A 26,640-nucleotide genomic window follows, 5' to 3' on the forward strand; every position below is an offset into this window, starting at 1 on the left:
CGATAATGATAATGGTTATTGGGTTTATACAATTTGTGTGGATGGTTTTTACCCATTCGATGGATCTGATCGTATCCATGACCTAGATCGTGGGAACTGATGAACCCTTGCCCTTATTTCTCACTGTGACTGTGACAATCCGTATGAAGAAGAAAATCGCGATCAGGGGTAGGAAAAGGACCGCATCCGCTCGAAGATGCGGTCTGAAAAGTATGGATGCAATCTGAAGTAAATGTCAAAGTCGGTATAGGCATAGGTATAGGGATGGGTATACCTCTTGTACGCGCTGATGAGGGAAATGATATCGGTATTTCGGCTTTCTCGTCCAGGCTAATTATCATGGATTGAGTGCTAATTGGGGATGAAGATGAAGACGAGGATGCATGTGAAGATGTAGACGTGGAGAGCAGCTTCGCTCGCCTTTGGATTTCCCTCAGACACGGTACATCCGGTACTTTATTGGCTTCTGTGGAATTTAGGTTGAGAGTGGTAGATAAGTATGAGAAGAGGGTAGAAGGTGAGAGGTATAAAATGTAAGTGGGGATCAACATCTCTGATAGGAAGATTAGGCGTCTTTTGACGATGGGCGATTTCAGATTCAATCTCGAGCGCAGCAAGGAGCGTATATTCGTGTTCACTTTACTGAGAGATTTCAAGTATCGATGTTCCTGCCTTGTCCACTTGCTCACTTGCTTACTGAGTTCACTTTGTTCTTGGGTTTTTGCGTCTTGGGTGTTGAGTTGTCGGGTGTCAGGTACGTCGTGTGATCTGCGCTGCAGTAAGGCTCTTTTACTTGTGACGAATACCATTCGATGGGATGGCAATGACTGCATAGACAAATGGAGAATCTTCCCTCACTTGGTTCATGGGAGAAACAGTATACGCGCCGTCCAACATTAGCGCCAGTTGAGATTAGCATATTGCATTACTCGACATGTAAATCAGTCCCCGAGTGAGCGAGGTCCTTTGTTAGTTTGTCAGTAAGCTATCCGATATCAAAGGACAACGTCAATCGATTTGATACCCTGGTTTCAAGTAGGAAGGATGGTGTTCCATGTTCAATGTTGCTGTCATGACCCTGTATTATGTGAGACTGAGGCAGCCGAGGGCTTGAAGCGGTCTGACAGGCTGCTGATGCCGGAACTTAGACTTCGGCAAGAGTAGAACATTCCCCTTCTTTCTCTACTGTTCGAAAAGTCGACGGATATGCGATGATGATACATTTTTGGGTGCGGCTAGACTAGACTGACTGAGACCTATTCTAAAGCACGACAATGGTACTGGGTGTATATCGTGACGAGTTGTATGTGCTCTTTCCGGCCTGACAATCATCTCGACATATTCAGCGAAAAACCTTAAGTCATGATGGCCAGTGCCAATGCACTGAATCTCATTGAGTTTAATGCAGTCGAAGTCGTCGGACTCACCTCCCATCCTGGATAATCTTTCATAATCTCCTTCTCCCTCGCCAGGGCAGCCTGTTGTCTTCTGTACGCATCTCTATCTTGTTCAGCCAGTAACAGCGGTACAAGGTTGATCCTGGACCATGCTTGTTCTCGTTTCAACTCCCTACATTGTCACCGATAATCAGCTTGTAATGTTTTCCGCTTTCTTGGACATGTCCATTTGGTCTTTTCGGCATGGCATGCTGGAAACCGAGGACTCGTAGAAGTAAACCCACCTCTTCTCGACATTTCCAGCACCGACTCTCCAGAATCCAAAAGCGCATATAGCAGTGACCGCGCTGAAGACCACAGCACCTCCGACACCTCTGACAGGTAAATTCCGCTTGTACTTTATAGCCTCGTACCCTCCAGGAGGGGGCATATCTCTGTTTCATCATCAACGACAAGACGCATATCAGTTTTCACGTTTGTTTCTTTGCTGGTCGCTGGTAGCCGATTTGGCTATATGGCTAAACGGGTCTGGACGTACTGCTTGAATCCATGGAACTGAGACATCTTGCCCTGCTTTCTGTGCTTGGTCTTGCGGATGATTATAGGTTGCTGCAGAAGGCTATCAACTGTCTCTATCAAGTAGTCGGATTGACCATTGACCATTCACAGACAGCCCAATACGAAGGAGCGAGAGAGGTATCAACGGAATCAATTCCAAGGCAGCAAGGTGAGTCTGTTGAATTTCCTGATGATTGTTTTTCCTTTATTTTTTCCCAATCACCCTTCTGTTTCGGTGCCCCATTGCGACCGAGATTGTTGGGTCGGTTCCTGGTCCGAAAGGTGTATCCATGTCGCCAGACAAGAGATGCGATAAAGTGTCTGTCATAGCTTCCTCAGATCGACATAACAACCAGAAGAAGCAGGACACTCGGTAAGGCGGTGTTCCTCCCGATGACTGCTGGTAGAAGCCCCTCAATTACGATGATTCCGTCAATATAGCTCAAACGACGCAACAACCATGAACCGACTCACAAATGCCTTCTCATCGTTCGTCATTCCCCTGTCATCTTGACTCTGCACATTTTGTTATAGACTGTTAGCTAACGCTTGTGTGCCGGATACTTGCAGGGCAATACCGAGCTCCGGATCGGATGCGTCCTCTATACATCTCCGCGAACGCGATTCTCCGAGGGTCTCATCTCCCTTAGACCCCTCGTTCAATCTACAACCTCATGCTCATCCCCATCGACCGTCCCAGACTCAGGAACAACGAAGACATCTCCAGAATCTCATCTACGATGATCCGCGAACCATCTACCATCCTTCACCCTCTCCCTCATCGAGTGATAGGGGCTTCATGAGTAATCTGGGTCTCCTGACTGCCGGTATCAATCGACCTGGTAGACCGGGAATACTACGACATATGACCGACGATGGATCAGGAAGATCCACCCCTCGTGTAAGAAGCGAAAGCCGGAGTAGAGAGAGGGACAGAGCTGTCAGGGTGAATCTCATGAGCACTGGAGCACAAGGCGGGAAGAGAGGATGGGGTATGAATAGTGCTTCTGGAAATACGAGGTTAAACGCCATGGCCCAAGGTCCCGAAGGCAGATACGCCATAGGTGGTGGACAGTGTGAGTTTCCGATCTGGACACTCACACATATGTGGCGAGGCAATCTATAGGCGCTGAAACGGATCTGATCCAGATTTGAGAGTGATGAAGATACATGACCCCAATTCTGGCTCGACCACACCAATCTTCGCATCAGATGAGACCAAAGACCGATCTACCCTTGCTAAAGGCAGTGGAGGAGTGACGATATCTGAGGTCGTCAACCTGTGGAAGCCGAATTGGCCAGTGGGCAAGGGTGTCAATGATATTGATTGGGGAGTCGGAGGTGGGTTTACCCACGGTACCTTTGATCAGGCAAGCACTAAATGCAGATTATCATCTGATCGTAGCTTTCGACAGCAAGATCGTCACCGCCACACCGAGTGGTAATCTGATGCTTTTTGATGTTGACAAAGGCAGACTAGGTTGGTCATACCTCGCTTGCTCACGGGTACAACATCCTTGCTGACGAGTACATTCAGACAAAGACATATCGAGCGGTACCTTTAGACCCATGAATTGCGTACGACTCTGCTCGTCTCCCAGCCATGGTCATTTAGCCTTGACGGGAGGTACCGAGGGAGGTGTCCGATTCTGGGTATGCTTGCGCTCAGCTCTTTAGTCGAGTGAAATGTGCTGATTCGATGCACGACAGGATTTAAGAGAGAGGGATCCATCGAATCGAAAAGCGCTGAAACATTCTTCGCCCGTGACTTCCATCACCTTTTGCCCGACAGATGCCTATCAATTCGTGACTGGTCTCGAGGACGGCAGTATACGGCGTTACGATTTCAGATCACCCCAACGAAGTATTGGAAAAGCATTCGGCGCTCATGGTAGTAAGAGTGTGCTAGATCTCAAGTGGAAAGAAGGAGACGAAGAGAGCGATGGGACTCGAGGTGGAGGATGGCTGGCAAGTGCCGGTGCCGATAAGATTGTTCAGGTAGGTCAATGCCTCAGAGGTTAAAGAATGGCACAAGACTGACGGGAATTCTGACTAGATATGGGACATGAATCAGCAATGGGATAAACCACCGTCTCCAGTCCACTCTCTGCATACCTCTCACCCCGTCCGGAAAATATCTTGGCGCCCCGATCATCCCACTGAGCTCGTGGTAGTCCCTCTGATTCAAACATTGACGGCTGCCGACCCCACCTTGGCAGCAAATGCTGGCTCAGCGACTCCCGCGTCTGACTCCATTCCGCATGAGCATCAAGATGAAGATGCTCATCTGGAAATATGGCACGTCCGAAGACATTACATCGCGAAGTATTCGATACCGTCGCAAGATGGTGTAGCGGTCGACGTCACGTGGTCCAATGGCGATAACAATCTGGTAGCCTGCTTCCAGAACGGTGGATTTGCTCAAATGGACGTGAAAGGTAAATCTGGAGTCAGCAGTCTGCCGTTACCTCTGGATCAGGTGCCCCGCCAGCTTATTGGTTGGAGTCCCCGGGGCGAGCTGGCATATGCTCTGGATAAGTTCAGGCTGGGTGAAATTCCTTTTGACGACGTGTAAGTTTACACGTAACCGGTCAGGGAGCAAAATAACGAATAAAGCTGAATATGTGGGTCGTTACAGGAAACCGGAATACGTAAATCACTGGGATAAGCTAGGACGGCCTGCACCAGCACCATCGATATCAGATCCCCCTTACGAACCTCTGCAGACCATCGGGTTCTTACCGGTCCCTGACACCGATGAGAGCGAATTCGCATATCTGGCAAATTGGTACAAGATCGAAGGCGATTCGCCCGAAAGACTCTGCAGGTGGAATGGTGACGTTGCTGTGTCATGCGGCAGAGACGACGATGCTAGGTTATGGAATTTTTTGAAAGATCTGATTGAGGAATTCGATCCTTCACCAGAATTGACCGGGGAAGCTGGATTCAGGGAAGACATCTTCAGTGGCACGTTAGACAGCACGGCGAGACTACCCACCCCACCCAATCTCTCACCTCGGCATGACTCACCTGACCCGAACCCGAAACTCAATGTTCCTTACCCTTCTCCCACCCCTATCCCACTCACGAGAGTCGATTCCGCCTTCTTCCATACAGAGGACGAACTCTCGGGGTCCTCCAGCTCCACTTCATCTGATAATTCTTACTCCGACAGCGAATCAGAGGACGAACACAAGAGCAGATCTCGATTCATGGCTTTTGCACCTCCGGAAATCCTATCGCCTGATCTGAATTCACGGAAAGATTCGGGTGGTACAGTGATAGTCCCAAGATCCACATCGAATGCTATCAAAAATATGAAATTTACTTCTACCGCTACGACAGGAACCTCTACACCCCGATCACGGTCTTCTTCTTCCGGGTCACCTCCTCCTCCTGGAGAAAAGGGCTCGCTGTCCACTTCGACCAGTAAGAAAAGCAGTCTGTCCAAGATGACCAGTAGTAGAATCATGGCGATGTCGGATTGGCCTGATCCGTACGGTATTCAAGCTATACCCGATTACTCAAATACACCCACTACGACCGCCAATACCCCTGCGCTGAATAGCGTTTCGAGGACTTCACCAACTCCCTTAGATAGCAGTAGGGTCATACGTAGTAGCCCATTACCGTTTTCTAGTCTGAGAAAAGGAAGTACACCCGACGAACATAGTAGGAAGAATTCGAAAGATACGAATAATCAGTCGATCAGTGTCACCAAGACTCCGATTACGACGGTCATCAAAGCGGATGAAGACAAATTTAGTGAGCATGATTGGGCCGAGTATAAGAAAAGACGGCTGGAGGCGTTAAAAGGATGGTGGGCAGGATGTGTGGACGATGTGAGTACGATTCATCCGATGTGATATGGCTACGGGACCAAAGCTGAAGTGCTGTCGCTCGGAATCAGGGCGAAATGCAACTTGCAACGACTATCGCTATTGTCGGGTCTGCAGTGGGGACTTTCCCGCTGAGACAGGTTGAAAGGTTGACCCATTCTTATGTCGGTGAGTGCTGCAGCTTCCGTGTCGCCTTTGATTCGGTACATCGGACTATATTTACAAAGCTGATCAGACCAATCACATCGCAGACATGCTGGAACGTCACCGACTGCCTCTTCCAGCAAGCTATATCCGCCTGTACTCCAACATCCCGTCTCTGCAGATCGTACCGATAAACGAAGGGATAACGCATAAACTGCATTGCGGGCGATGTGGCAAATCTACCGGCGAATTAGACGATATAGGCGTGGAAGGGAAAGTCTTCTGGTGGTGTAAGAGATGCAAACTCGGAGCAAAGGTCTGCGCCGTGTGGTGAGTCCATATAAATTTTTCTATCACGATTCTCCTTGACCGGCCCTCAAGCAGTAAAGATTCCAGTCGTCGCAGTCAAGCTGATATGGAGCATCTAGTCGGAAAGTGGTGAAAGGCTTGTGGCTTGGATGTCGGAAATGCGGTCATGGTGGACATGGAACTTGCATGAGGGTATATCATAGTGAGTGACCGTTGCGTTGCTTTGATCATGCCGGCGGGAGAGATTCGATCTGATCGAATAAGCTGTAGATCAAGCACCCTTACAACCCCTTGCGCAAGCCAACCTACACAGGGATGTGGACGCGAATACGAGTCTGACGAGAACGTATACTGGAATGCATACTACCACAACGGACCATTCTGGGGCCGCTGAGGATATGTCGGTCTCGCATACGCATGAGGAGGGAGGCTGGAGCGTCTGTCCGTCGGGGTGCGGGTGTAAATGCCGAAGGGTGTAGCTTTTGTCTGTGTATTTGATGGCTTTGGCTTTTTTGAAATTGAAACAGGTTTTTCATATAATCGGTCTGCTCTCTTTTCCTGTCTCCTATCTTCTTTGTCTGAAGCGATACATGGGATCTGGTGTTTCTTTCCTTGTTGTATTTGAACTGTAATTGATTTTGGAATGCATGCATCTGAACTGAACTTAATGCGATGGACAACCTCCACTTTCCCACGATTGTTTTTAATGAAATGTTCGGCTTCTTCGCTACAGATATACCACCCTTGTGACTTGCTCTCTTTGCTGTAATTTACTCCAACTCACCAATTTCAAAATTGGACGACTGCTGTTAGTAACAGCTTATACAGAACAAAACTCAGGAAGAGCCGCCTCCAAACAACAGAGCGATAACACTGCACCGTATCTTACAAAACTTGATTATCTCTCGAGCGAAACACCCAAATCAATCTCGCCAAGATGCCTCCTCCACCTCAGACAGTAGCTGGCGGATCTACGTTCGATAAGAGTGAGTCGCGACTGTGATGGCAGAGACAGTGCCATTCGTTTCGATTGAGGCCACAATCTGGACCGAGAGATGTCTGGTAGTCATGAGATATCGATAGCGATCCTCAGGTGGCGAGGCTGTCAAGTTGAAGAGGGATATATGAACACAGCTGATTCTTACTATGTCAACGATCTGCCTCTGGTCGATTGCTGATTCACAGTGAAAATGGGTGCTATAATGGGAAGTGAGTCTATCTCTCCAGCTTTCCATCCCCTGCCGCACATCAGTGAGCTATCTTGGTGCTAATGCATGTCTTCATCGCAGGTTGTGTCGGTCTGACTATCGGTTTCATATTCGGCTCATTCAGTGTCTTGCGGTGAGTAGCAATCCGGATCTTTCAGGTCCTCTCATGCTCTTGCTCTATCACCACATCATGGCTACCCGACTCGTATACCTCAGTCCTTGTATCGGTATCGGTGGAATGACACGCTCACCTTTTTGGACTTCGCTGCAGAGCCGGACCTGGCCCAAGGGGATTAGTAGCCACCCTGTCTCAATACATGTTATCGTCTGCCGCTACGTTCGGCTTCTTCATGTCTATCGGATCTGTGAGCTGAGTGTTCTTTTCTACTCCCTATCACCTAGCACCGAGAACGGCATTTCAAGACAACGGAGTAAACTAGGAGAATTGGCAACTGACCATTGCAAGAGTGTATCATGACCCATGATGCTGATGTTGATGTTGAAATTGTGCAGGTCATTCGAACGGAATCGCAATATGCCTACGCTCTTCCACCCAATATGACCTCGCCGAACGGAATGATCTCTCAACCTGTTATGATGGCTTGGAAACGATCTGAACAGAGGAGGAAGATAGACGAAGACGCAGGTCGATAATGAGCCGATCATGTATCTTTTCATGCGTGATGGAGCGATGGGATGGTTCATTGATGGAGTGATGGAGTGATGGAGTCATGGAGTGATGGAGTGATGGAGTGATGGAGTGATGGAGGAGAATGAATATCCCGCTGGTTGGGAACGGTCTCGTGCTGGCCTCTCCGAGGAACAAATACAGGTCAGGGATAGGATGTTCGAGCTGTGGGAAGAGGAAGAATGCGGATGCTGCTCAGGATATTCGATAGCCAAGTCGATCAATCTCAACATCATATATAATTTCACTATCATCAGCGTGATCATCATCATACGATATGCAAACCATTCACCCACAGTTATATTCTCATCGACCTGCAAAACCTGCACCAAAACATACCATGCTTGTGCGCGGCCTCATCGAAACTAGTGAAGTGTATATGTGTGCATGCGCATAATTTTGCATTTGCTCATGTGGATTGCCCATTCCTCCCTCTCGTTCCTCGCTCCTTTTCTATATCTATTGCTCTACCCAAAACCACCATTGGATCATCTACAACTTCGCAGCATTCACATGTATAGGTTCTACCGGAACAGCAGCTTTCGAAGGTACCAAAGAAGCCTTGAACTCGTTGATATCTTTGATAAACACATTACTAGATCTCAACTTATCTTCTTGACCTTCAACAACTTCAACTCCAGAAGGCTCGTCGTCTGCTTTACCTTGAAGGTTATTCACAAGCGATTTCAATTCTGCTTTCTGTTCATCTGAAGACGACGATGTGTCAATGGCGGATACGGCGAATTGCTTGACTTGGTCGAGGGTAGGATTCTTAGCTAGCAATTCAGCTACGATCGACTGATCAACCGTTATGCCGTTCTTGACAAATTCGGTGATTATTGGAGTCAACGAGGTGGGGTCGAATTTGATACCTTCATATTGTGATTTCAGGTGTATACTCAATTTGCTTCGTCCGTCGGACGAAGGGGTGATATATTGGTTGTATAGTTCGATAATGTCGGATTTAGTTATTGTCTTCAGTGCCTCGATGTCGTTTTCACCTGCGAACAAATCAAGCCCAGACCAGGTCAGCCATCCCTCCAGAGAAACTCACCAAGAATTAAGAAAAACCTTCATGAATGGACTCACGCTTGTTGAACTCGTAGTAGCGGTCCTTGACTCTACCCCAGAACCTCTTTGATTCCTCGCTCAGATTCTTCGGCTTCTCAGACTTCTTGGCTATCAAACTCTGTTTATGCTTCTCAAACTCATCCTCCTTCATTTCATCTATCGTCTCTTTCAAGCCAGTGAGGAATTGCTCGATCTTCGATTCCACGTGTGTAGTGGATTTTTCAGATTGGACGATTATTGAGTAGCCCATTGATCCTGCTGACGAAGATGCGTGCGAGAAGACGATGTAACCAAGTTGTAATTTGGTTCGAAGGATATCGAAAGCTGGTTCAGACGATATTTGACTGAACAACGACAATGTATTTCGCAATTTCACGTCTGTTGGATCTCCCACATGTAGATGGTATACTACTGCCCCGTTGACTTCGGCTTTGTTGGGTACATCCAATGACCATATATGCTCTGACGCTGAATCAATGATACATATCGTCAGTACTCAGGATGGAGGTGATCTCAGGAGGGGAAAATGGCCTACAAGGCGGAGGAATGAGCGATCTTGGCGCTTTGATCTCGGAAGTGCTCAAAGGTCTAGGTTGCAAGACCCTTTCTACCATCTCCTGGATCTCTTTAGCTCCCTCTGGAGAGGTGTTCCCATGCACAAGAGTCTCGATGAATAGTCTAGACAGCACTTCTCTGCCGAAGGCTTCCACGTCGGCAGAAGTGACAACTATCAAGTGTGATGTATATCAGCTGAACCAATAGTCAATAGGCAACGGCTGATCTGAATACCCACACTCAAGCTCCTGTAACCTTTCCGCTTGTGTCCAAGCGGTCTCTCTACTGACATAAGCGTCCCAGAACAGAGCGATACCATAAGGATCCGCCAAAGCAAAGTTTTTCCATTCGAGGCGAGTCTAGTGGAGGTCGCCTGTCAGCGGAAGAGTCAAACGGGAAGCAACAGGGGGTGGTATCGGAATAGCCACAATAGGGAAGAAAAGTGAACAAACAGCTTCGACGATCTCCTTGAATCGACCTTCATCCACCTTGAACTCCTTAAACTTCTTTAACATCGTCTCCGTCAACACCGCCAATTTATCCGAGAACCCTCCGGCCGATACGCCTATCCAGGAATGTTCATTCCATAAGCTGAAGGACAGTTCAGCCAGGTCCGCATCGTACACGTCTTCCGTTATCGAATCCGTGAACAGGTCGCAGAACAGTCGAGAAAGAACCGCATTTCGAGGGGTCGTCTGTAATATAGGGCTGTACCACGGAACACCAATAATCAGCTTGCAGCCTGCATCTATCGAGCGTATCGTACTCATTCCCATGGAAGACATACGAATGAAGAAGAATGTCGAGATTAGCACGAGGTTGCCAGAATCTATCGTCTCGTTTGTACCACAATCGAGAGCCGGGCGTGTCTTTGAGTAATACCGGTCGTTTGGCAGGCTATATGATCCGATTGTCAACGATGCTCAGGGCGTTTAGGTGGATACAAAGCTCACCTCGGTCACGTCAAATTTCTCTACATCTAATTTCTCAGGTATGAACAAGTTAGGGCCCGGCAAATGCAAATCGCCAAGGACTTGACCAGACATGGCCTTTACCGAATTATCAGCTTCTATTTCCCGAGCGATCTCGTGACAGAAATTTAGAGTTGACATACCTCTCTCAGGAACTCCTGGTCAAACTCCACCCTCTTATATTCCGTTCCATATATCGCTTCCTTCCTGTCAAAGTCCCCGTGCTTCGCCACCACATCCTCAGGGATCTCTTTACATGTTATACCGATCGTACTCCTTCTCGGATCTAACAATTGCAAGGCAGCCTCAAGTTCATCCGGACGATATTCCTCCACAAGCCATTTTGACGAGATGACCTTTTCTCGGGGAACGGGAGATTGCATGAACCCAGATAAGCTTGCACAATAAGATGAAGTCCTTCCTCTTTCAGCGAAGTTGAACGAGATATCCGCAATCGCCTTGATCTCGTTGAACGCTTCCTCGGAGGGCGGCTTGGATCTGAGGAGGGTGATGTATTTGTATATTGTCAGTGCTACGTCCTTGTGGTGTGCTATTGAAAGCAGGAATCAGCTCAGAAACGAAAAAGAAAAAATGAACTTTGGCGCAAACGGAACTCACCCAGACCCTCTGGAGTGAGGTCTACTGTGATCTTGAACAAAGAGAATCCGGCTGCGTCATGGTGATTTCCTGCCCGCAACGAATTGACCCATCCTTGCTTCTTCAAGTAAGATAATATTGACCCTCGTCCTTCATGACCGAGGAAGTGAGCGAGGAAGTGGGACGGCTAATTGAGAGTGCATATGATCAGCTGACTAGCGGCGTTCTCATGCATTACCTGGTGATAGCTGACTTACTCTGGATTTGTAGAGGTGATCAAGATCAGGGAACGGGAAGGTGATTTCTAAACCTCTCATATCTCTGACGGGTTTCGCAAAGGTAAACTCCTGTATTGCAAGAATGAATGCTATCAGCACGGCATACAAGTAATTTACGTTCGCCAAATTTGCTTCGCACACGGACGAATTGTACACAAAAGGGACGAGAAGAGGTTCAAGGTGCACAGCAACTCACGGCAAGTTGTTCCTCGCCATACGGAGAATCCTCAAAAGTGAGTCTAACCCCCTGTGAGCCTGTCGGCGGCTTCCCCTCTGTCCGTATTGGCACTTTCTCGAATCGGTCTTTCACCCATTTCTCCAGAGTCTCTACCGGCTCTTTACCGACTACAGCCAACTTCATTCTTCTGGCACAGTATTCTTTCTCCCACCATTCTATCAATTGTCGTCTGGGATCTCTACCCGCATCTTTGGGCTTCGACCACAGAGATGCGTAATTTCCCGTACCGAACTTGCCGTATGGATGACCGGTTTTCGATAATGATTTCTCCAATTGGAAGAATCGCTATACATCGTGCTGATGTCAGCTCGTAGTGCCTCATGAGGATTTGGGATTCACGAGGGGTTTAAGCTTACCCAAATGTCATTCTGCAGGTTCTTCTTGTGCTCCGAATCAACAGCTTTGATTTCTCGTTCCGTGCAATCCTAAGATAGAGGTGCAATTTGATGAGCTATGTCTAATTCGATTGATGGAATCGAGCTCACCTCGTTGAACAATGGCTCAATGAAGAATCCAGAAAACATGTCCAAAGCACCTTCCAAAGCATCAGGCGCAACATCGAAGAAGTAGTTAGTCGAAGTCATGGCTGTCCAAGCGTTTGAGTGTCCATTATGAGCAGTAAGGTATTGCTGATACGCGTTTTCAGAGGGGAACTATACAAGTCACAAGGCATGAAACAGTCAGCTCATCCAGTGTATACCTCAGAAGAGAAATTGGGAGCTTACCGATTTGGTTCCCATAAACAGTAAATGCTCGCTATGACCGCCACAGCATATTGTCAGCACGGTCGACCTAAGGCAACAAAGGGGGAACGCGGGGACATACCAGAAATGAGCACATCCAGGCAGATCATCCGGATCACTCAAGTGCCCCACACCGACGTCCATCGACGCAGCAGCTTTGTCGGCCTTGTCATCAGATACCACTATCACTTCTAATCCGTTGTCCAGCGTGAAGTATTTATGCGGTCGATCTTCGGTCGGAGGCAGTATCAGGTTGACGGGTCCGTCCGCTTTTGGTATTGGTGGACAAGGGGTGTAAGGGGATGACATGATTGGTGAGGAGGGAAGATTAGTATGTGGGCTATAATAACGAGGTTGAGGAATAGGGAGAAGAGTCAGCAAGGTCAATATGATGTTCCAAGGCCAAGTCAAGGTCATATTGGCTCGGACATGGTGAAGAAGCTGCGATTGGGATGATGGACGACATATATGGTGACCAAGCTTGTGTGATGTGTCTGTATTTGAGTTTTGTTCACGCGCAAAGGACGTTGAAATGCCGCCTCCGACACAAGCTCGATGAAAGGACGAGACATGCGGACAGACAGACGGATTGATGACTCACTCGACAGAAGCTACAGTAGCGTAATTCCTTCTATTACCCAAAGTATACTTTCGGGGTCCAGCACTGCCTAAGAAGTTTTGATCTATGCTCTTTGACTGATTATTGAGACTGTTGTAGAAGGACACGGATCTGACTTGGACTGATTGAGGACCGTAAAGTCGTGTTGAAGACGGTCTAACGGTTATGAATCGTTTACTCGTTGAAATGGAAGTGGAGGTTGTAGGTAAAGATATAGGTGTTTGGAGTCGAGGTAAAGTTGATTTTGCGCCTCTACTCAATCTAAGGAGAGGTGACATGTGGGTATTGGTTGATCAATGAAGTGACGATATTGCAACTTGCACTCAGACCGATGTACAGGGCTACAAAGTGATTGCACTTGACCAAAAAGAGGATCGAGTGGACGATTGAAAGTCGATGAGTTTCCGCGGGATGTTTCAACTTAGGCGGCGATCAGCGATTCGGCGTCATTAACTGTCATTTCTTATTGTTGGCTGAAACGCCTTATTCACAAAGCTTTTTGTTAGGACCAACATAGCCTGTAGATTTCTTGTCTCGGACATTTGTGAGAGTGGATGCATTGCCGCCCTTGTGTAGATGCATGGAACGCGTGCATTGCGAAAAAGCCCCCTGCGCTCGAACAAGTCAGAGGTCAAAGCCAGTGGACTGTAACCATGAGTCACGCTCAATTTACGATCGTATGCTAGATGCCAATATGTTGTTGTGGTCAATCGGCAGCGTTTAATATTTGTCATGAATAAATGCATCGCCAATCATAGATTAAGCGGAATGTATATAAATAAACCAGCGAAAACGAAGTGATTGAGATGTACTGTATAAAAGACAGACGGACAACCAGGAAAGACAGGGCTGGACGCTATGTGGTTTAAGCACCGAAACCGTAAAGGGTTCTACCTTGTCTCTTGAGGGCGTAGACGACATCGAGGGAAGTGACGGTCTTTCTCTTGGCATGTTCAGTGTAAGTGACCGAGTCTCGGATGACGTTTTCAAGGAAGATCTTGAGGACACCTCGGGTCTCTATAGATTGAATTCAAGTCCATCAGCGACCTTGGCTTTTCTCGCCACCGGGGAAATTAAAAGGAAGAGTATAAGACTCACCCTCGTAGATGAGACCGGAGATTCGCTTGACACCACCTCGTCGAGCGAGACGTCTGATAGCGGGCTTGGTAATACCTCTGCGATGGAGTATATGCATCAGCACAGTTCTCGGAAGACGAAGACGAAAACTCCAATCGCAGCAATCGCAGTGGAGGGGCAAGCAAAGAAGAGAGGACGACACTCACTGGATGTTGTCTCTCAAGACCTTTCTGTGTCGCTTGGCACCACCCTTACCCAAACCTTTACCACCTTTTCCTCGACCGGACATTGTATGAGTGTGTTGTGTGTTGGTTGTTGAGAGAGGAGAGTTGAGTGAGTTGACTTTGAAGTCGTTGTGTTGTATTCGTTTGAGTGTTTGAGTGGATGAAGAAGAGAAGAGAGAGTGATGAACGATGATCAGAGGGTTTATATATCTTTGACCAGATGTAGATCTCGGAATAACAGGGGCGTCATGCATCGGGAATCATGGCTCATGGGAATAAACAAATCACCAAGCAAGCACAATCAGCTCGGTGTTTCGGCGATATATGCCAAAGAACCAACCGGATCACGTGATTTGAACGATAATCACGTCTAAAGACTTGTTATCGGGATTATAAACGTTGGAATGATCACCGTAGGAGGACCTGTTTGATTTGCAGTGTGCTGTGATTTCTTCTCATGTCTCAGTGTCAGTGCCAGGATGCAGGGTGTGCTGTGCTTCCCAAAGAGCCGACTCGTGCGTCATGCAAGTCACGAGCATCGCTCATGCAAACGCTGGATCGAGATGACTATCATTTCCCACATGAGGTTTCACGTGTCCGCATCATGTCACAGCTCTGACGCGTCAAATGAAAGTGAAACAATACTGTGAAGCCCTATCAGCCAATTGGCTAGCTGATGGACAAGGTGGACTGCGTCGAGTACTAAAGTACTAGGGCAGATAAGACACCATCAATTTCAAGCTGCAGCAGGTGCCGGTTGGCTGCCGCTGAGTACGTCGTAGTGAATAGGGCGACCCATCTAAAAGCTTGAGCACGACGATGAGGTGCAAGGCGAACCAGATTTCCGGCTAACGGAATTGGCGAACAATGCATCAATTCACCTGAACTCTCTTTCTTTCGCTCCGTCCACTCAAAGTCAGAACTAATGGACCTTTGTACTCTATGATTTTGGCAGACATCGATAAAAGTGCATGATGTAGTATCACCCCTACCTCGATGTCTTCATCAGCTCCATCCTCCAAACCCACTCGACCCCCTAAGAATGGTCTTTCAGGCATCACTAGCTCCTCAAATTCGGCCGCTCAACCTCCCAACTTAACACGCACCAAGTCGACCGTCCATCTGCCATTATACCGACGTATCCTCTTTCCGCATGATGATCCGTCATCTACGATCCCTCAGATCGTGCGTGGACAGCGTGGAGATAGCCCAGAGCTGGAAGTAATCAACGAGCGGTACGTGTCCTCATACTTACATATCCCTCGCTTCGTCTGTTTTGCAGATTTCATGCCCTCATCAGAGCACATCCTATCGTATCGTTCTTTCCGTCCGAAGTGGGATATACCCTCTTACACGCAATCGCTCGTTCATCCACCTGTATTACGATTGAACTAATGCTTGCACCATCACCATCACCGTCGCCATTGCAGATTATACAACCTTATCGCACTGGCACTCCGCGCATACGTGCAATCATGGTACATCCGCTTCTCGCCCAACCGGACCCTCTCTCCCTCTATAAACCGAACAATAATCCAACCAATCATCTCTCCAATCTTGACTGACATATACCTCCATCCCGACCGATTATGTCGTTTCCTCTTGATCGACCTTCCTACAATCTTGACTCTTCATCTCAAGACTCTAGACGAAGCTCGATCGTCTTTAGAATACTTGCCAGCGGATCAAGAGAAGTCCAACATTGCTAGTGCTAGTAATAGCAACGACCATGTTGTTAGTGGTAGTGGTAATGGATTGGGGAGGAGGTATCATAGTAGATTACCATTATTATCCATCTCCGTTTCGTCCCATGCCAGCACCGATACTGTTGATACTCCGGGAGCAGGAGGCGGAATTCGAGGTGAAGATGGGGAGTACGTCGTCTCGCCTTTATATCTCAAGGCCCTCTCTTCGTCCATGATCAACCATTATATCCCCTCGACCTCAAGCCAGCATATTGAAGCAGGGCAAGGCGGAAGAAAGGACGCCGAGGGAATAACGGATTTAGAAAAGATCATGACAAGAGAAATCCTTGCGAATCTCGTTCTTGGCTCGACTGTCAAGCGACTAGTCCAGAGATGGTTCTGGTATCAGATCATCCTCAAACTGCTCGGCGAGCCGGTACTGAAGATCAGTACCCGTACGAATTCCCAAAATGCGATGAAAGAACGAGAAGCGGCCAAGAGAGGTAGTCTAGATGAGATGGTAGTGTATTGGTTCAACACAACCCTCCAAATACTCTACACCCTCTGGAACATAATCATTAACATCGTAGCTCTGTACTCCGCGTCGCCTAAAGAGGTTTTTCCGAAATACCAGCGGAGTTGGGAACCCACAATGCTTTTTCTGAAAGAATACCTAGGCCTAAACAGACATCGGAACGGGGCAAAGATTACATGGTCAACTAGATTACTTTGGGGGACATTCGAGCTCATGCTTGGATTATGTGGTCATTGGTTAGATCGATTGTTACCGCACTTGATATTCAGGTATATCTTAACCCCCCAAACGTCTTTGAAGGTGATTGACATCCTGGAGAAAGTATTGTTTCCCGATGGATATCCTGTACCCTCCCCACCTGATCCGACGGAGGTTGAAGTGGTTGATTTGAAAGAAAGGACGATGAGGAGATTGGATGAAGTGATACCGACCCCTATGAAGCGCGTTCCCTTCGCTGAAGATGGTAATGTTAATGGAAAGGAAGATGGAGTTCAAACAAGGCGAGCTGGAGTTGGATCTGAAGTGGAACTAGAACGTCTTTTGGATCCAATAGAGAATACATCGTGCAATGCTCATTTGGTGGCTATGCTCCTGAATTGCTTGGGGGCTACCCTCATCCCGGATCTAGTGGTTCCTTCTCAAAATGATCTTGGAGGTGAAGATGATGTCGATGATGCATGTACGGAAATGAAGGAAAAGGAGAAAGGTGTAAGGCTAGATGAATGATCACATAGCATAAGCATAAGTATAGCAGAGAATAGTTGTATGATCTATATATAATATCTTGTATATCGTATATAATATTGGTGTACATTATGTTGTCGGACCCTCTCAGCCGATCTTCTCGTCACAGCATATCCAGTTTCCGCCTCTTTGATTGGACCAGCTCTTACAACTACAACAACAGCATCGACGCGTGATTCTGCCGCACCAACTTGACTGGACTTAGTCCATGCACAGCCTAAAAGTCCTTCCACTCGTCATCCTCCCACCCGTCTTTCTTGCCTCCCGTTGCCTTCGCCGCAGGTTTCGCAGACGCAGAAGACGATTGACCATGACCATGATTATCCCAAGCATCAAAGAAATCCTCTTCCTGCCCACCATTATGAGGCGTGATAAATCCATCTTCAGCATCGCCGGACCTCTCCAATTGCCCATACCCTCCTTGACCTCCTATCGGTCTTACACCTTGTCCTTGTCCTTGTGCTCCCAAACCTAATTTTCCTAATTGCTCATTCAGATCCACCCCTCCTCGGGACTTGGTTACTTCATTGAGCTGACCCCACCCTTCACCAGCTTTAGCACTTGCCCATCCACCCACTTCCCTGGCTTGCGCACCGGCAGTCGAGAGATACCTTTTCCATTCTTCTCCCTGTTCTCCTTGCGCGTACTCCGACGCCCGCGCCATACCCGGTTTGACTACGCTCTGGTTGATCTCGGACGCAGCGGATGAGACGGCCGAAGAGAATAATCCCCATCCTTTGCTCAACGCACCAAGGGGATTCCGCTGTAATTCGTCGAAAGTAGGTGCGGAATGAGAAGATAAACTGTATGAAGGGTGTTGTGCATAACCTGAATTTGAACCTGAAGTTGGATCAGGGGAAGGAGTCGAGCCGAACCCTTGATATCGCCCACCCTGGGACGGAGGGAGATTGTCTGGACGCAGGGCATTGGAGTTGCCCATCCGTTCGAAATACGCTTCGTTCTGGTCTTTCTGGCTTGGTGGGATACTGGACTGATTCAGGTTGGAAGACCCGATACCCCCTCCTCCGCCTAGGCCGCCGCCGGCTCGGGATTTGCGGGTTGCCTGGGCGGATGAAGGACGAGAGGGCGCGGCGGAAGTGGGAGGAGCGGGGGAAGGGGACCATGCTTGAGGGGGATCAGCACATGCTGCTGCGAGCTGCACGTAGAATAAAATGTGTCACGATCAGCTGATTTTTGATGGCGTCTGAAGCAAGTGATGAGGAGAGGCTGCGGTCGAAAAGCTTACCTTTTCCCTGTATTGACTTGCAGCCCAGCTATTGTACTTTTCTTGCATTCCTATGCCTTTGGAATATCCACCGCCGGCCCCGTAATTCTCCATGAAAGTCTTGAAAGCTTCATTCCCACCAAGCTGTGCATGTACAGGCAAAGACGTCAGCTATCTACGCTTCCGCTTCTGGGTTCCGGTTGCTTATAAAAATAGCTGGCTCACCTTCATTTTCTTCAGTTGATCTTCGGACCATTTATCCATCGTTATACTTCGCACGAAGGATATATGGACCCCGAAGCCTGCCACATGACCATCAATCAATAACACATCCATCGGCAGCAATAGTCGACGAGTAATGGCTCACCTCGATGTATACCTGAGCATTCGAGACAGATGAACGTCCCATAGCTTACTGATGCCCACTGAGGCGATGGCGCATTGCAGTCGACGCAAACTATGCAGCAAACATATGTCAGCTTTTCCCTCAAAGAGAGCGATTTAGCTGACTATGTCGCTTACGCTTATTGTTGCCTGTATTCATAAGAGCAAGGAGCTCTTTCTTCTGGTAATTCTCGGCCATCTCGTTCGATTCGGGTGATACAAGCTCGCAAGGAGGAGGCTTGTCAATGGTCAAGAACCGCTGTGTCCTTGCAGGTGCAGCTGAGGAGTTGATGAATAGAGTATCTCTTTGTTCCAGTGTTCCAGTTCCACTTGATCAACACAGATGGACGCGTTAGGCTGATAACCAACGAGATGATGTGGCATTCATTCTCATCCATGGTACCTAGCCCTTTGATACCGTTATCTTGGCTTTTAGGGATTTGCTAGTGTAAATGCACGAATGCGGAGATTGCCGTGATTCGATTCCCTACGTCAGATCTGTTGTTGTTTTTAGGAGAAACATGCCGATTGACCGGCATCCGATTGTTCATCGCCCCATTGCGATCAGACCACCTGCCGTTATAGTCAGTCGTAACTACACTTGCATTGAAGGTCTCATGAACTATCTCGGACCCAAATTCTCATATTGTCCTTTCTCCTTCATCTATTCATTGCGAACGACTGCATTCATCGAGGTCTATTCAATTGCATTCAACGGTCATCATCCGGGATATTGGTCATGCCCAAAGACGAGCCTTCGCACCCTCCACCCCTCAAACGAGGGGACGCCTGTCTGTACTGTCGTAAAAGGCGAATACGATGTTCTGCCGAAAAGCCCACCTGCTCTCATTGTCTGAAATCAGGTAGAGAATGCGTATACGACAGTGGGAAACCAGTCAGCAGGGTGAAACAGCTCGAGGAAAAGGTAGCTCAGCTGGAGAATCTCTTGCAAAGAAATCCCCAAGGTCAAGGTCAAGGTCAAGATAATGCAGGTGGTAGCAGTAGAAGAGAAAGTGCAGATACAGATTCTCATCCTCCACCATTAGTACATCATTCTTCGAGCGGAACTTCCAATCAGAGTCTGGGTAATGCCGATGCCTATCAACAGCAGCAGCAGTCCTCGACGAGCTACGGATATGCTGGGAATACTGGGACGGAAGATTTCGATATGAACATGCTTGATTCGATTCTCGCTGCTCAACCGCCAAGCAATAACAACATGATGAATTCCTTTGCCAGTTTCGGAGGAGCTTTCTTTAGTGGAAATGTCACCAGCGCCGAGACTGGCGCTACGGACAACTTCTTTGGCCTAAGCAACGACAGCGGGAACAACGCGAATGTCAACTCGAGTAGTGGACAAGCAGGACCCAGCATCGAGAGTTTGTTCGATTTCAACCTGCTAGATCCGAATTACATGAACATGTTGAATTCATTCGATACGACTTTGACCAACCCTGATCCGAACCCTCAGTCGTTCCAAAATCCACCCGTCAAGCAAATGCAACCGCAACAATCTACAAACATACCCTACCAAACTCAAACTCAAACTCAATCTCAGCCCCCTGCTCCTCCCCCTCAGACTGGTCCCTTGATATCTAGCGTCCTTGACGCATATCTACCGAAAGACGAGCCTCAATCGCAGCCGCCCAACAGTCGGCTTTACGGATACGTCGATCCCAACACAGACAATGATCCTCTCCCAAGACAACCAGATGCAACATACGGTTTCGTTGACATCAATAATGACAAAGATTGGTTACCCATGGATACCGATGATATCACTCCGGCAAGCACGAGTTCTACAAACCGTAGCAAGTCTTTCTCGGTCTCAGCGACATCGGGCGGCATTGATGACTTCAGTGCATACCTGCAACCAAGTCCCAGTGGAAGTACGTTGAATTCTTCCGAGATCAAGCAAGCTGCAAAATCGAGGCAAGCCTACGTGTCGCCCGAGTCGATCGATGCGATTGACCTACTGAATCAAGTGGAAAGCACGATGGTACCTACCGCTGGTCCTGGAAGACACACTACCATCTACTCAGATGCGAAAACAGCTCCGGCTATCGACAGTGATGCAGATGAAAGAAGGCAGAATCCGCAGCAATGGGTCACGGGTATAACTGATTCATCGCCGAGCAACGCACCTGCGGGAATTGGCACAAAGGGACCGGTTGAGCAAGAGGAATTCAAGGATAGTAATGGTTTCACTCTTGTTGGAGGGTGGTTCGATGCGAATGACCTACCGAAGGTTGCGAGAGACCATTTGTAGGTCGCCTTCTCATTGCCCGTATGTTCATCGATGACTTTGTACTGATCGACTTGAATTGAGTAGGCTGGATCTCTTCTTCTCTGGAATGAGGCTGTTCGGACAGGAATTCCACGTGCCCAGGTTCATGGCCAGGTGAGAAGCTTCCCTTGCAACAATACTACGCAATCTGTTTCAGGTCTCAGAGCTGACTGTTTACATTGACACTACCTAGTCTGACACTGCCAGCGAACAAGAGGCCGCATCCTTGCCTTTTATATACGATGTATACGCTCGCTTCCCGAATATCTGACTCCCCGCCGATAAGGCATCTCGAACAGCATTTCTACAAGATCGCATCGAGCCAACTAGAACAATCAATAGGCATGGCAGACCGGTTATTAGATGCCACAAGAGCTAGTACCCTTTTGGCAATATACAAGTTCAGTAAAGCGAGATATCATGAGGGATGGATGATGACTGGGCAAGCTGCCAGGTGAGTATATCCTAATCTTAGTCAAACGGTGTATTTGCTTTGTAAAAAATTGGTCATATCGTCGAAGCTGATCCATGTGTGTACGTTATGTAGACTCGCTATATCCTGTGGACTGCATCAAATCCCCTCATCGGTATATAAACCTCCCACGGGGCCAAATGTCAACGCGGACTTGGCAGGAATGATGAGGCATCGATCTTTCGTTTTGCCGCCTCCAAAGGATGCTATAGATCTCGGTGAAAGAATTTGGTGTTTGTGAGTTTGTTTGGAGCTTTCTCGCTCATTGTCGCTGCCGTTGTCTGGATGCTAAATGATCCGCTGGCAATAGCTGGTCAATCTACATTACCGATCGATGTGGAAGCATTTCGACCCAATGGCCTCCTGCTATTGCTGACGACGTAGTGACTACTCCCTTCCCTCGCCCCTTGCACGAGTATGAGCTTGTGAGTCCTTCGTCTTTCGTCTTTTGGTGCATCGTTCGCCATGGTATATCTGGCTTACTTCGTTCACTGTTGCGTCCACATATAGGGCTTGGTGACTGAACAAGACGACATGACGTCCGTTCAATCGATATACAAACCGACATTCCACCATAATCCCTTACCGCACTACACCGAGACTACCCTTATCTCTATTCGATTACGGTCGATCAGTATACTGGAACGAGCGTCAAAGTTGATGTATGTAACGCCGGAAGAAGGATGGGAGCACTCCATCCCCTCGCACACTTATTCAGCTGCCAACTCGACTGGTAATTCCCCTGCCTCAAATATAGACGACTACCTCTTCTCGCAAATCAAAAGTGCTGCTGGACTATCGACAAATTACCAATTCAATCCTTCGGCTTCGGGAGCGGGAAGTAACAATAGTACGGGAATCAGTCCGCAATCTGCTTCTGCTTCGAGTGAACACAGCAATTCATTAGGGGGTCCCGGTAACCACCATTCAGGCTCTGGAAGACGCTCCAGTAGACACAAAGAAGGGTGGACACGAACAGCTAGAATACGTACGCCGAAAGCGTACGAGGAAGTCAAGCAGGCCTTGTTGAGGATCGAGAGCGATTTACCGCCTGAATGGAGGGTTGAGTGGTGGAAGTGGGATGGGAAAGTACAGGAATGGCATTTCACGAAACCCAGAAAAGATCTCATCACCTTGGTGAGTGTATACCTCATGCGGCCCCGAGTTGCTCTAATCCCCAACATCCTTTTCAACTCGCACCTCTGCGTCGAAGTTCAGCTCTTTTGACCTAAGGCCGAGCTGATCACTGGTATACTGGTATAGCACTTCGTCCTTGGTTGCGCGTGGATGTTCCTGTACGATGTCTTCTCGTTCAACGCCGAGAACACAGACGCGATCAACGTGGCGAAACGATTGACCGTTACGGTCAGATTCGTCAGGAAGGACGTGATGACCAGTGATCTGGACGTGTTTATCGCTATGACGTGAGTTCGACTTTCCTAATTTGCTATTCGATTTATGACATGATTGCAACGCTGAGCCTGTTTGGTGATGGTTGGATAGGTGGTCTTTCATCTCGAAGATATTGATTCGGGAGATGAAGCGTTTACAATCGATCGGAGATGTTGCTGGTACGTCTTACCTCCTGCTGAATTCCTTCACAAAGGTGGGAAATGGAAGAGTACTTAGCTGATCTGTCAAATTCTTCGACTTTTCGGTGTATCCTGTGCAGGTGCCAACGAATTGGAACCTGATATTTCGGTACTGGTCACGGCCCTCAAGGAATTCGGAACGAGATACGCGATCGGGACAATGCAAGCTATGCGTACGGAGCGATACAAGAAATCGACCAAGGAAGAGATGGATTTCCTGAGTAAAGTGAACGGAGCCGTACAAGATCCACCTGAGAACGGCGACAACATGAACAACAATGATGATAGTGATGATGATGATTTGGATGCGGATGAAGAACAGCGTGGAAGGTACGATGATCCGAATCTATCCAATGCCAAAGCATATATCCAATCGGCAAATCGGAATCGGAATCGGGATGGTAATATCAATATACCCTCGATGAAAGATCTGTTGGTCGAACAGGAACGGGAACAGGAACAGGAGAGACAAAATGTAAGTAATATAGATGAAGAGAAAGGAGATAATTATAATTCGGCGGGTATTTGGTATTCTACAACATTTGATACTCAGTAAATCTACTCGTACTCGTACTCGTACACGTACACGCATAATCTTAATAATGCATTTCTATTATAGATTCACTTCTTTGAAATACACCCTCACACAGAGGCACAGGCATAGTCATCAGCATATAATATATGTATGCGTGCTGTACTGGTAAGTGACGATTGATCTACACACACGAGACGGCCCAGGTTGGCTCGAGTCGCCTTGCACAAGGATGAGATTGATGAGAGATGTTATTGTTCCACTTCCGAAATCGCGAGAGAAGGTGAATTAGATTCCTTCCCAAGATCCACACATTCAATAACGAAACTTGATGATGCATGATAATGCATGGAATCAATCTATATGCTAATAGTATAGAAAGGATAACCCCCTACTTCTTATCCCGAATCTCCTGATCCTTCTAATTCCTACAAAGCACGAGCAATCATCTGATCTTTACGCTCCGAGCCTCGAGCAACCTCAGATACGTAGCCTCTGCATAAAATCGCCGTTCCCTGACACCCGATTAAAGTGGACTGGGCAATCTTATCGGTAGAACTGCAATGACAGATCATAAATCAGTTCTTAAGACATTGATTGTGCGATTGTGAGGGTAAAATGAAGATAGAAATATTACACGATGAACGTTTGTGAAACTCACGTGATCGGCTTGAAGGTTAGCAGCGATTTCAGCTTCAGCTTTATCACCGTTAGACAGTAATTTCTCTTTGTTGTACAAGAGCTCTTCTCGGGTTTCCGTGGAGTATTCTGCGTTTTGTGCTGTTGGATAGTAATTTCACAGGCATTAGCGAATGATCAGATTGAAGGGTTCGAAGAATTGTCTTGTTGAGTTGTTCGAGGTCAACAGAAAGAGGGGATGACTCAAGACTCACTCTCGACGATAGCGTCTACGGGACAAGCTTCTTGGCAAAATCCACAGTAGATGCACTTGGTCATATCGAGATCTGCAAAAAGAGGCAATTGGATATCAGCCACCGCGCACTCTTGCAGATATTCAAAATGAATCGAAATTGAGGTGGGAATCGGAGAGAAGGCAAAGACATACCGTATCGAGTAGTTCTCCTTGATCCATCTTCTCTAGCTTCAGATTCGATCGTTATAGCCTGAGCGGGACAGATGGCTTCGCACAATTTACAGGCTGCGGCACACAAGCGATTTCAGAATATCAGCTCAATTCCGAGCCATCGAATAATGATTACTAGCTGGATAGTGGGGATAGACAGATTCAAGAGAAGGAGAAAGTGCGACTCACCGATGCATCTCTCTTCACCATTAGGGTATCTTCTCAACGCATGTTCTCCTCTGAATCGAGGCGACAATGGCCCCTTCTCGAACGGGTACATGATCGTGTACGGCGGTCTGAAGAATTGTTCAAGGACGATCCACATTCCTGTGATCATATGAGAAAAGGAATCAGTCTTGTTGGTTCCCCTTTCGTCCAGTATAATAGGAGAAGCACTCTAAAAATCTGATTTTATCGTAGCGACTCGATAATGTAGATTGTGAATAGTAAAAGCGCTAGACCAGAACCAATTCTAAGACAAAGACTCACCCCTTACGATCTCAGTGAAGAAGAACAGCTGACTAGCTTTATCCAGCGCACTTGGCCCCTTGGAATAATCGGGCCAGGCATCAGCAGCCCCCACCGAGGAAGTCAGCGAGCTCTCTGTATCTTGTCGAGAGCCCGCAGAAGTCGAATCGGCAGTAGTGGTATCTCTGACGTTCGGCGATTTTATAGGTCCAGGAGTGATGGTTTTGGGACCGGTGTTTCGGGGTAAGAATGGATTGCGCGCTTGTCCGGAGCCTGGTCCGGAACCTGCGGGTGTAGCTAAGAGTGTTCTAGAAGTGGAATGTATCGATCGAGCAGCGGATGCGAGGGGTCTGCTGGATAAGGAGCGGGAGGCGGAGGTTGAAGAGAGGATAGGGCGAAGTAATGGAGTGAGATTTCGAGGAGACATTGTGCGTTGATAATTATTGGTTTATTGGATCGATGTGGATGGATATGGATGTCGATGTCGATGTCGATCTTGGGTTCGAGCTTGGTCTTGAGATTTGCGGTGGGACAAGTTGAAGATATATTCTGTGTCTTGATAAGACGATGCGATTTTTACGAGAGAGGAACCAAGTGAGAGTAATTCAATAGTATACAAATGATCGATATATGATGATATAGCTCTCAAGCAAGATCGGATGGATCGAGATACTCAGATCAGCCAACAACCAACAACGTTGACGGCAAAGCGTTCAACGGTAACTGTACGCTACAAAATGGTGGGATGGGATGGACCAACGAGGATTAACGCGATGTCATTCATAAACGGAGTTATTTCAATGTGGCACATCCACAACATCCAATCATTTTCACCCTACTTCAAATACACTGTCGCCAGCCCACGTGTCGCGACTCACCGCCAAGTACTCGTACTAGTAGAAACAAATGACATGGTGGTCTTCGGCATTGATTCGTGCTACATATACGCATGATACCACACCACACATAAAACATGATAGTGAATTCGACAACAAGGAACTCTGTAATATCTTTTCTACAGACACCGAAGAAAGCATCATAAAATCGAATTATGCAGCATGTCATACAAAATACCTTTTTGAAATGCCTAAATACCTAAATGCCTAAGACAAACAA

The 26,640-nt window shown here is 47.6% G+C and overlaps 9 protein-coding genes across 9 annotated transcripts; 4 read left to right on the plus strand and 5 right to left on the minus strand.

Moving 5' to 3' along the window:
- Positions 1-1,261: 1,261 nt before the first annotated feature.
- I303_108556 (uncharacterized protein) lies at positions 1,262-1,961 on the minus strand (the record flags this gene model as incomplete). The annotated part of the gene is made up of 4 exons (XM_018410393.2): positions 1,262-1,321; positions 1,428-1,569; positions 1,682-1,831; positions 1,936-1,961. The coding sequence occupies 4 exons, from the start codon at positions 1,959-1,961 to the stop codon at positions 1,262-1,264; spliced, it is 378 nt and encodes a 125-aa protein (XP_018260202.2).
- Positions 1,962-2,415: 454 nt separating this feature from the next.
- Positions 2,416-6,726, plus strand: I303_108557 (uncharacterized protein; the record flags this gene model as incomplete). The annotated part of the gene is made up of 12 exons (XM_018410392.1): positions 2,416-2,444; positions 2,526-3,031; positions 3,105-3,296; positions 3,361-3,435; positions 3,493-3,608; positions 3,666-3,953; positions 4,012-4,526; positions 4,594-5,797; positions 5,866-5,962; positions 6,046-6,268; positions 6,367-6,449; positions 6,518-6,726. 12 exons carry the CDS (start codon positions 2,416-2,418, stop codon positions 6,724-6,726), a joined length of 3,537 nt encoding a protein of 1,178 aa, XP_018260201.1.
- Positions 6,727-7,184: 458 nt separating this feature from the next.
- On the plus strand, positions 7,185-8,109 carry I303_108558 (protein mgr2; the record flags this gene model as incomplete). Its single annotated transcript, XM_018410391.1, has 5 exons — positions 7,185-7,233; positions 7,433-7,456; positions 7,537-7,588; positions 7,727-7,820; positions 7,969-8,109. The coding sequence occupies 5 exons, from the start codon at positions 7,185-7,187 to the stop codon at positions 8,107-8,109; spliced, it is 360 nt and encodes a 119-aa protein (XP_018260200.1).
- Positions 8,110-8,635: 526 nt separating this feature from the next.
- I303_108559 (uncharacterized protein) lies at positions 8,636-13,493 on the minus strand (the record flags this gene model as incomplete). The annotated part of the gene is made up of 16 exons (XM_018410390.2): positions 8,636-9,144; positions 9,233-9,682; positions 9,750-9,941; positions 10,008-10,128; positions 10,222-10,477; positions 10,557-10,666; positions 10,723-10,818; positions 10,884-11,290; positions 11,359-11,524; positions 11,595-11,684; positions 11,812-12,138; positions 12,210-12,278; positions 12,339-12,506; positions 12,579-12,609; positions 12,679-12,936; positions 13,198-13,493. 16 exons carry the CDS (start codon positions 13,491-13,493, stop codon positions 8,636-8,638), a joined length of 3,546 nt encoding a protein of 1,181 aa, XP_018260199.2.
- Positions 13,494-14,080: 587 nt separating this feature from the next.
- Positions 14,081-14,581, minus strand: I303_108560 (histone H4; the record flags this gene model as incomplete). The annotated part of the gene is made up of 3 exons (XM_018410388.1): positions 14,081-14,232; positions 14,314-14,390; positions 14,499-14,581. The coding sequence occupies 3 exons, from the start codon at positions 14,579-14,581 to the stop codon at positions 14,081-14,083; spliced, it is 312 nt and encodes a 103-aa protein (XP_018260197.1).
- A 931-nt stretch (positions 14,582-15,512) lies between these two features.
- Positions 15,513-17,462, plus strand: I303_108561 (uncharacterized protein; the record flags this gene model as incomplete). The annotated part of the gene is made up of 2 exons (XM_018410387.1): positions 15,513-15,751; positions 15,947-17,462. 2 exons carry the CDS (start codon positions 15,513-15,515, stop codon positions 17,460-17,462), a joined length of 1,755 nt encoding a protein of 584 aa, XP_018260196.1.
- Positions 17,463-17,697: 235 nt separating this feature from the next.
- I303_108562 (uncharacterized protein) lies at positions 17,698-19,288 on the minus strand (the record flags this gene model as incomplete). The annotated part of the gene is made up of 5 exons (XM_018410386.1): positions 17,698-18,636; positions 18,727-18,849; positions 18,931-19,007; positions 19,073-19,162; positions 19,228-19,288. 5 exons carry the CDS (start codon positions 19,286-19,288, stop codon positions 17,698-17,700), a joined length of 1,290 nt encoding a protein of 429 aa, XP_018260195.1.
- Positions 19,289-19,828: 540 nt separating this feature from the next.
- I303_108563 (uncharacterized protein) lies at positions 19,829-23,996 on the plus strand (the record flags this gene model as incomplete). The annotated part of the gene is made up of 9 exons (XM_065969862.1): positions 19,829-21,354; positions 21,422-21,490; positions 21,570-21,830; positions 21,924-22,085; positions 22,159-22,273; positions 22,359-22,985; positions 23,112-23,272; positions 23,352-23,419; positions 23,521-23,996. The coding sequence occupies 9 exons, from the start codon at positions 19,829-19,831 to the stop codon at positions 23,994-23,996; spliced, it is 3,465 nt and encodes a 1,154-aa protein (XP_065825934.1).
- A 522-nt stretch (positions 23,997-24,518) lies between these two features.
- Positions 24,519-25,951, minus strand: I303_108564 (NADH dehydrogenase [ubiquinone] iron-sulfur protein 8, mitochondrial; the record flags this gene model as incomplete). The annotated part of the gene is made up of 6 exons (XM_018410384.1): positions 24,519-24,530; positions 24,634-24,752; positions 24,866-24,937; positions 25,039-25,131; positions 25,246-25,383; positions 25,546-25,951. The coding sequence occupies 6 exons, from the start codon at positions 25,949-25,951 to the stop codon at positions 24,519-24,521; spliced, it is 840 nt and encodes a 279-aa protein (XP_018260193.1).
- Between the last annotated feature and the right edge of the window lie 689 nt (positions 25,952-26,640).

The sequence above is a fragment of the Kwoniella dejecticola genome, chromosome 11 (assembly GCF_000512565.2).
Source record: "Kwoniella dejecticola CBS 10117 chromosome 11, complete sequence".
NCBI classification, from domain to species: domain Eukaryota; kingdom Fungi; phylum Basidiomycota; class Tremellomycetes; order Tremellales; family Cryptococcaceae; genus Kwoniella; species Kwoniella dejecticola.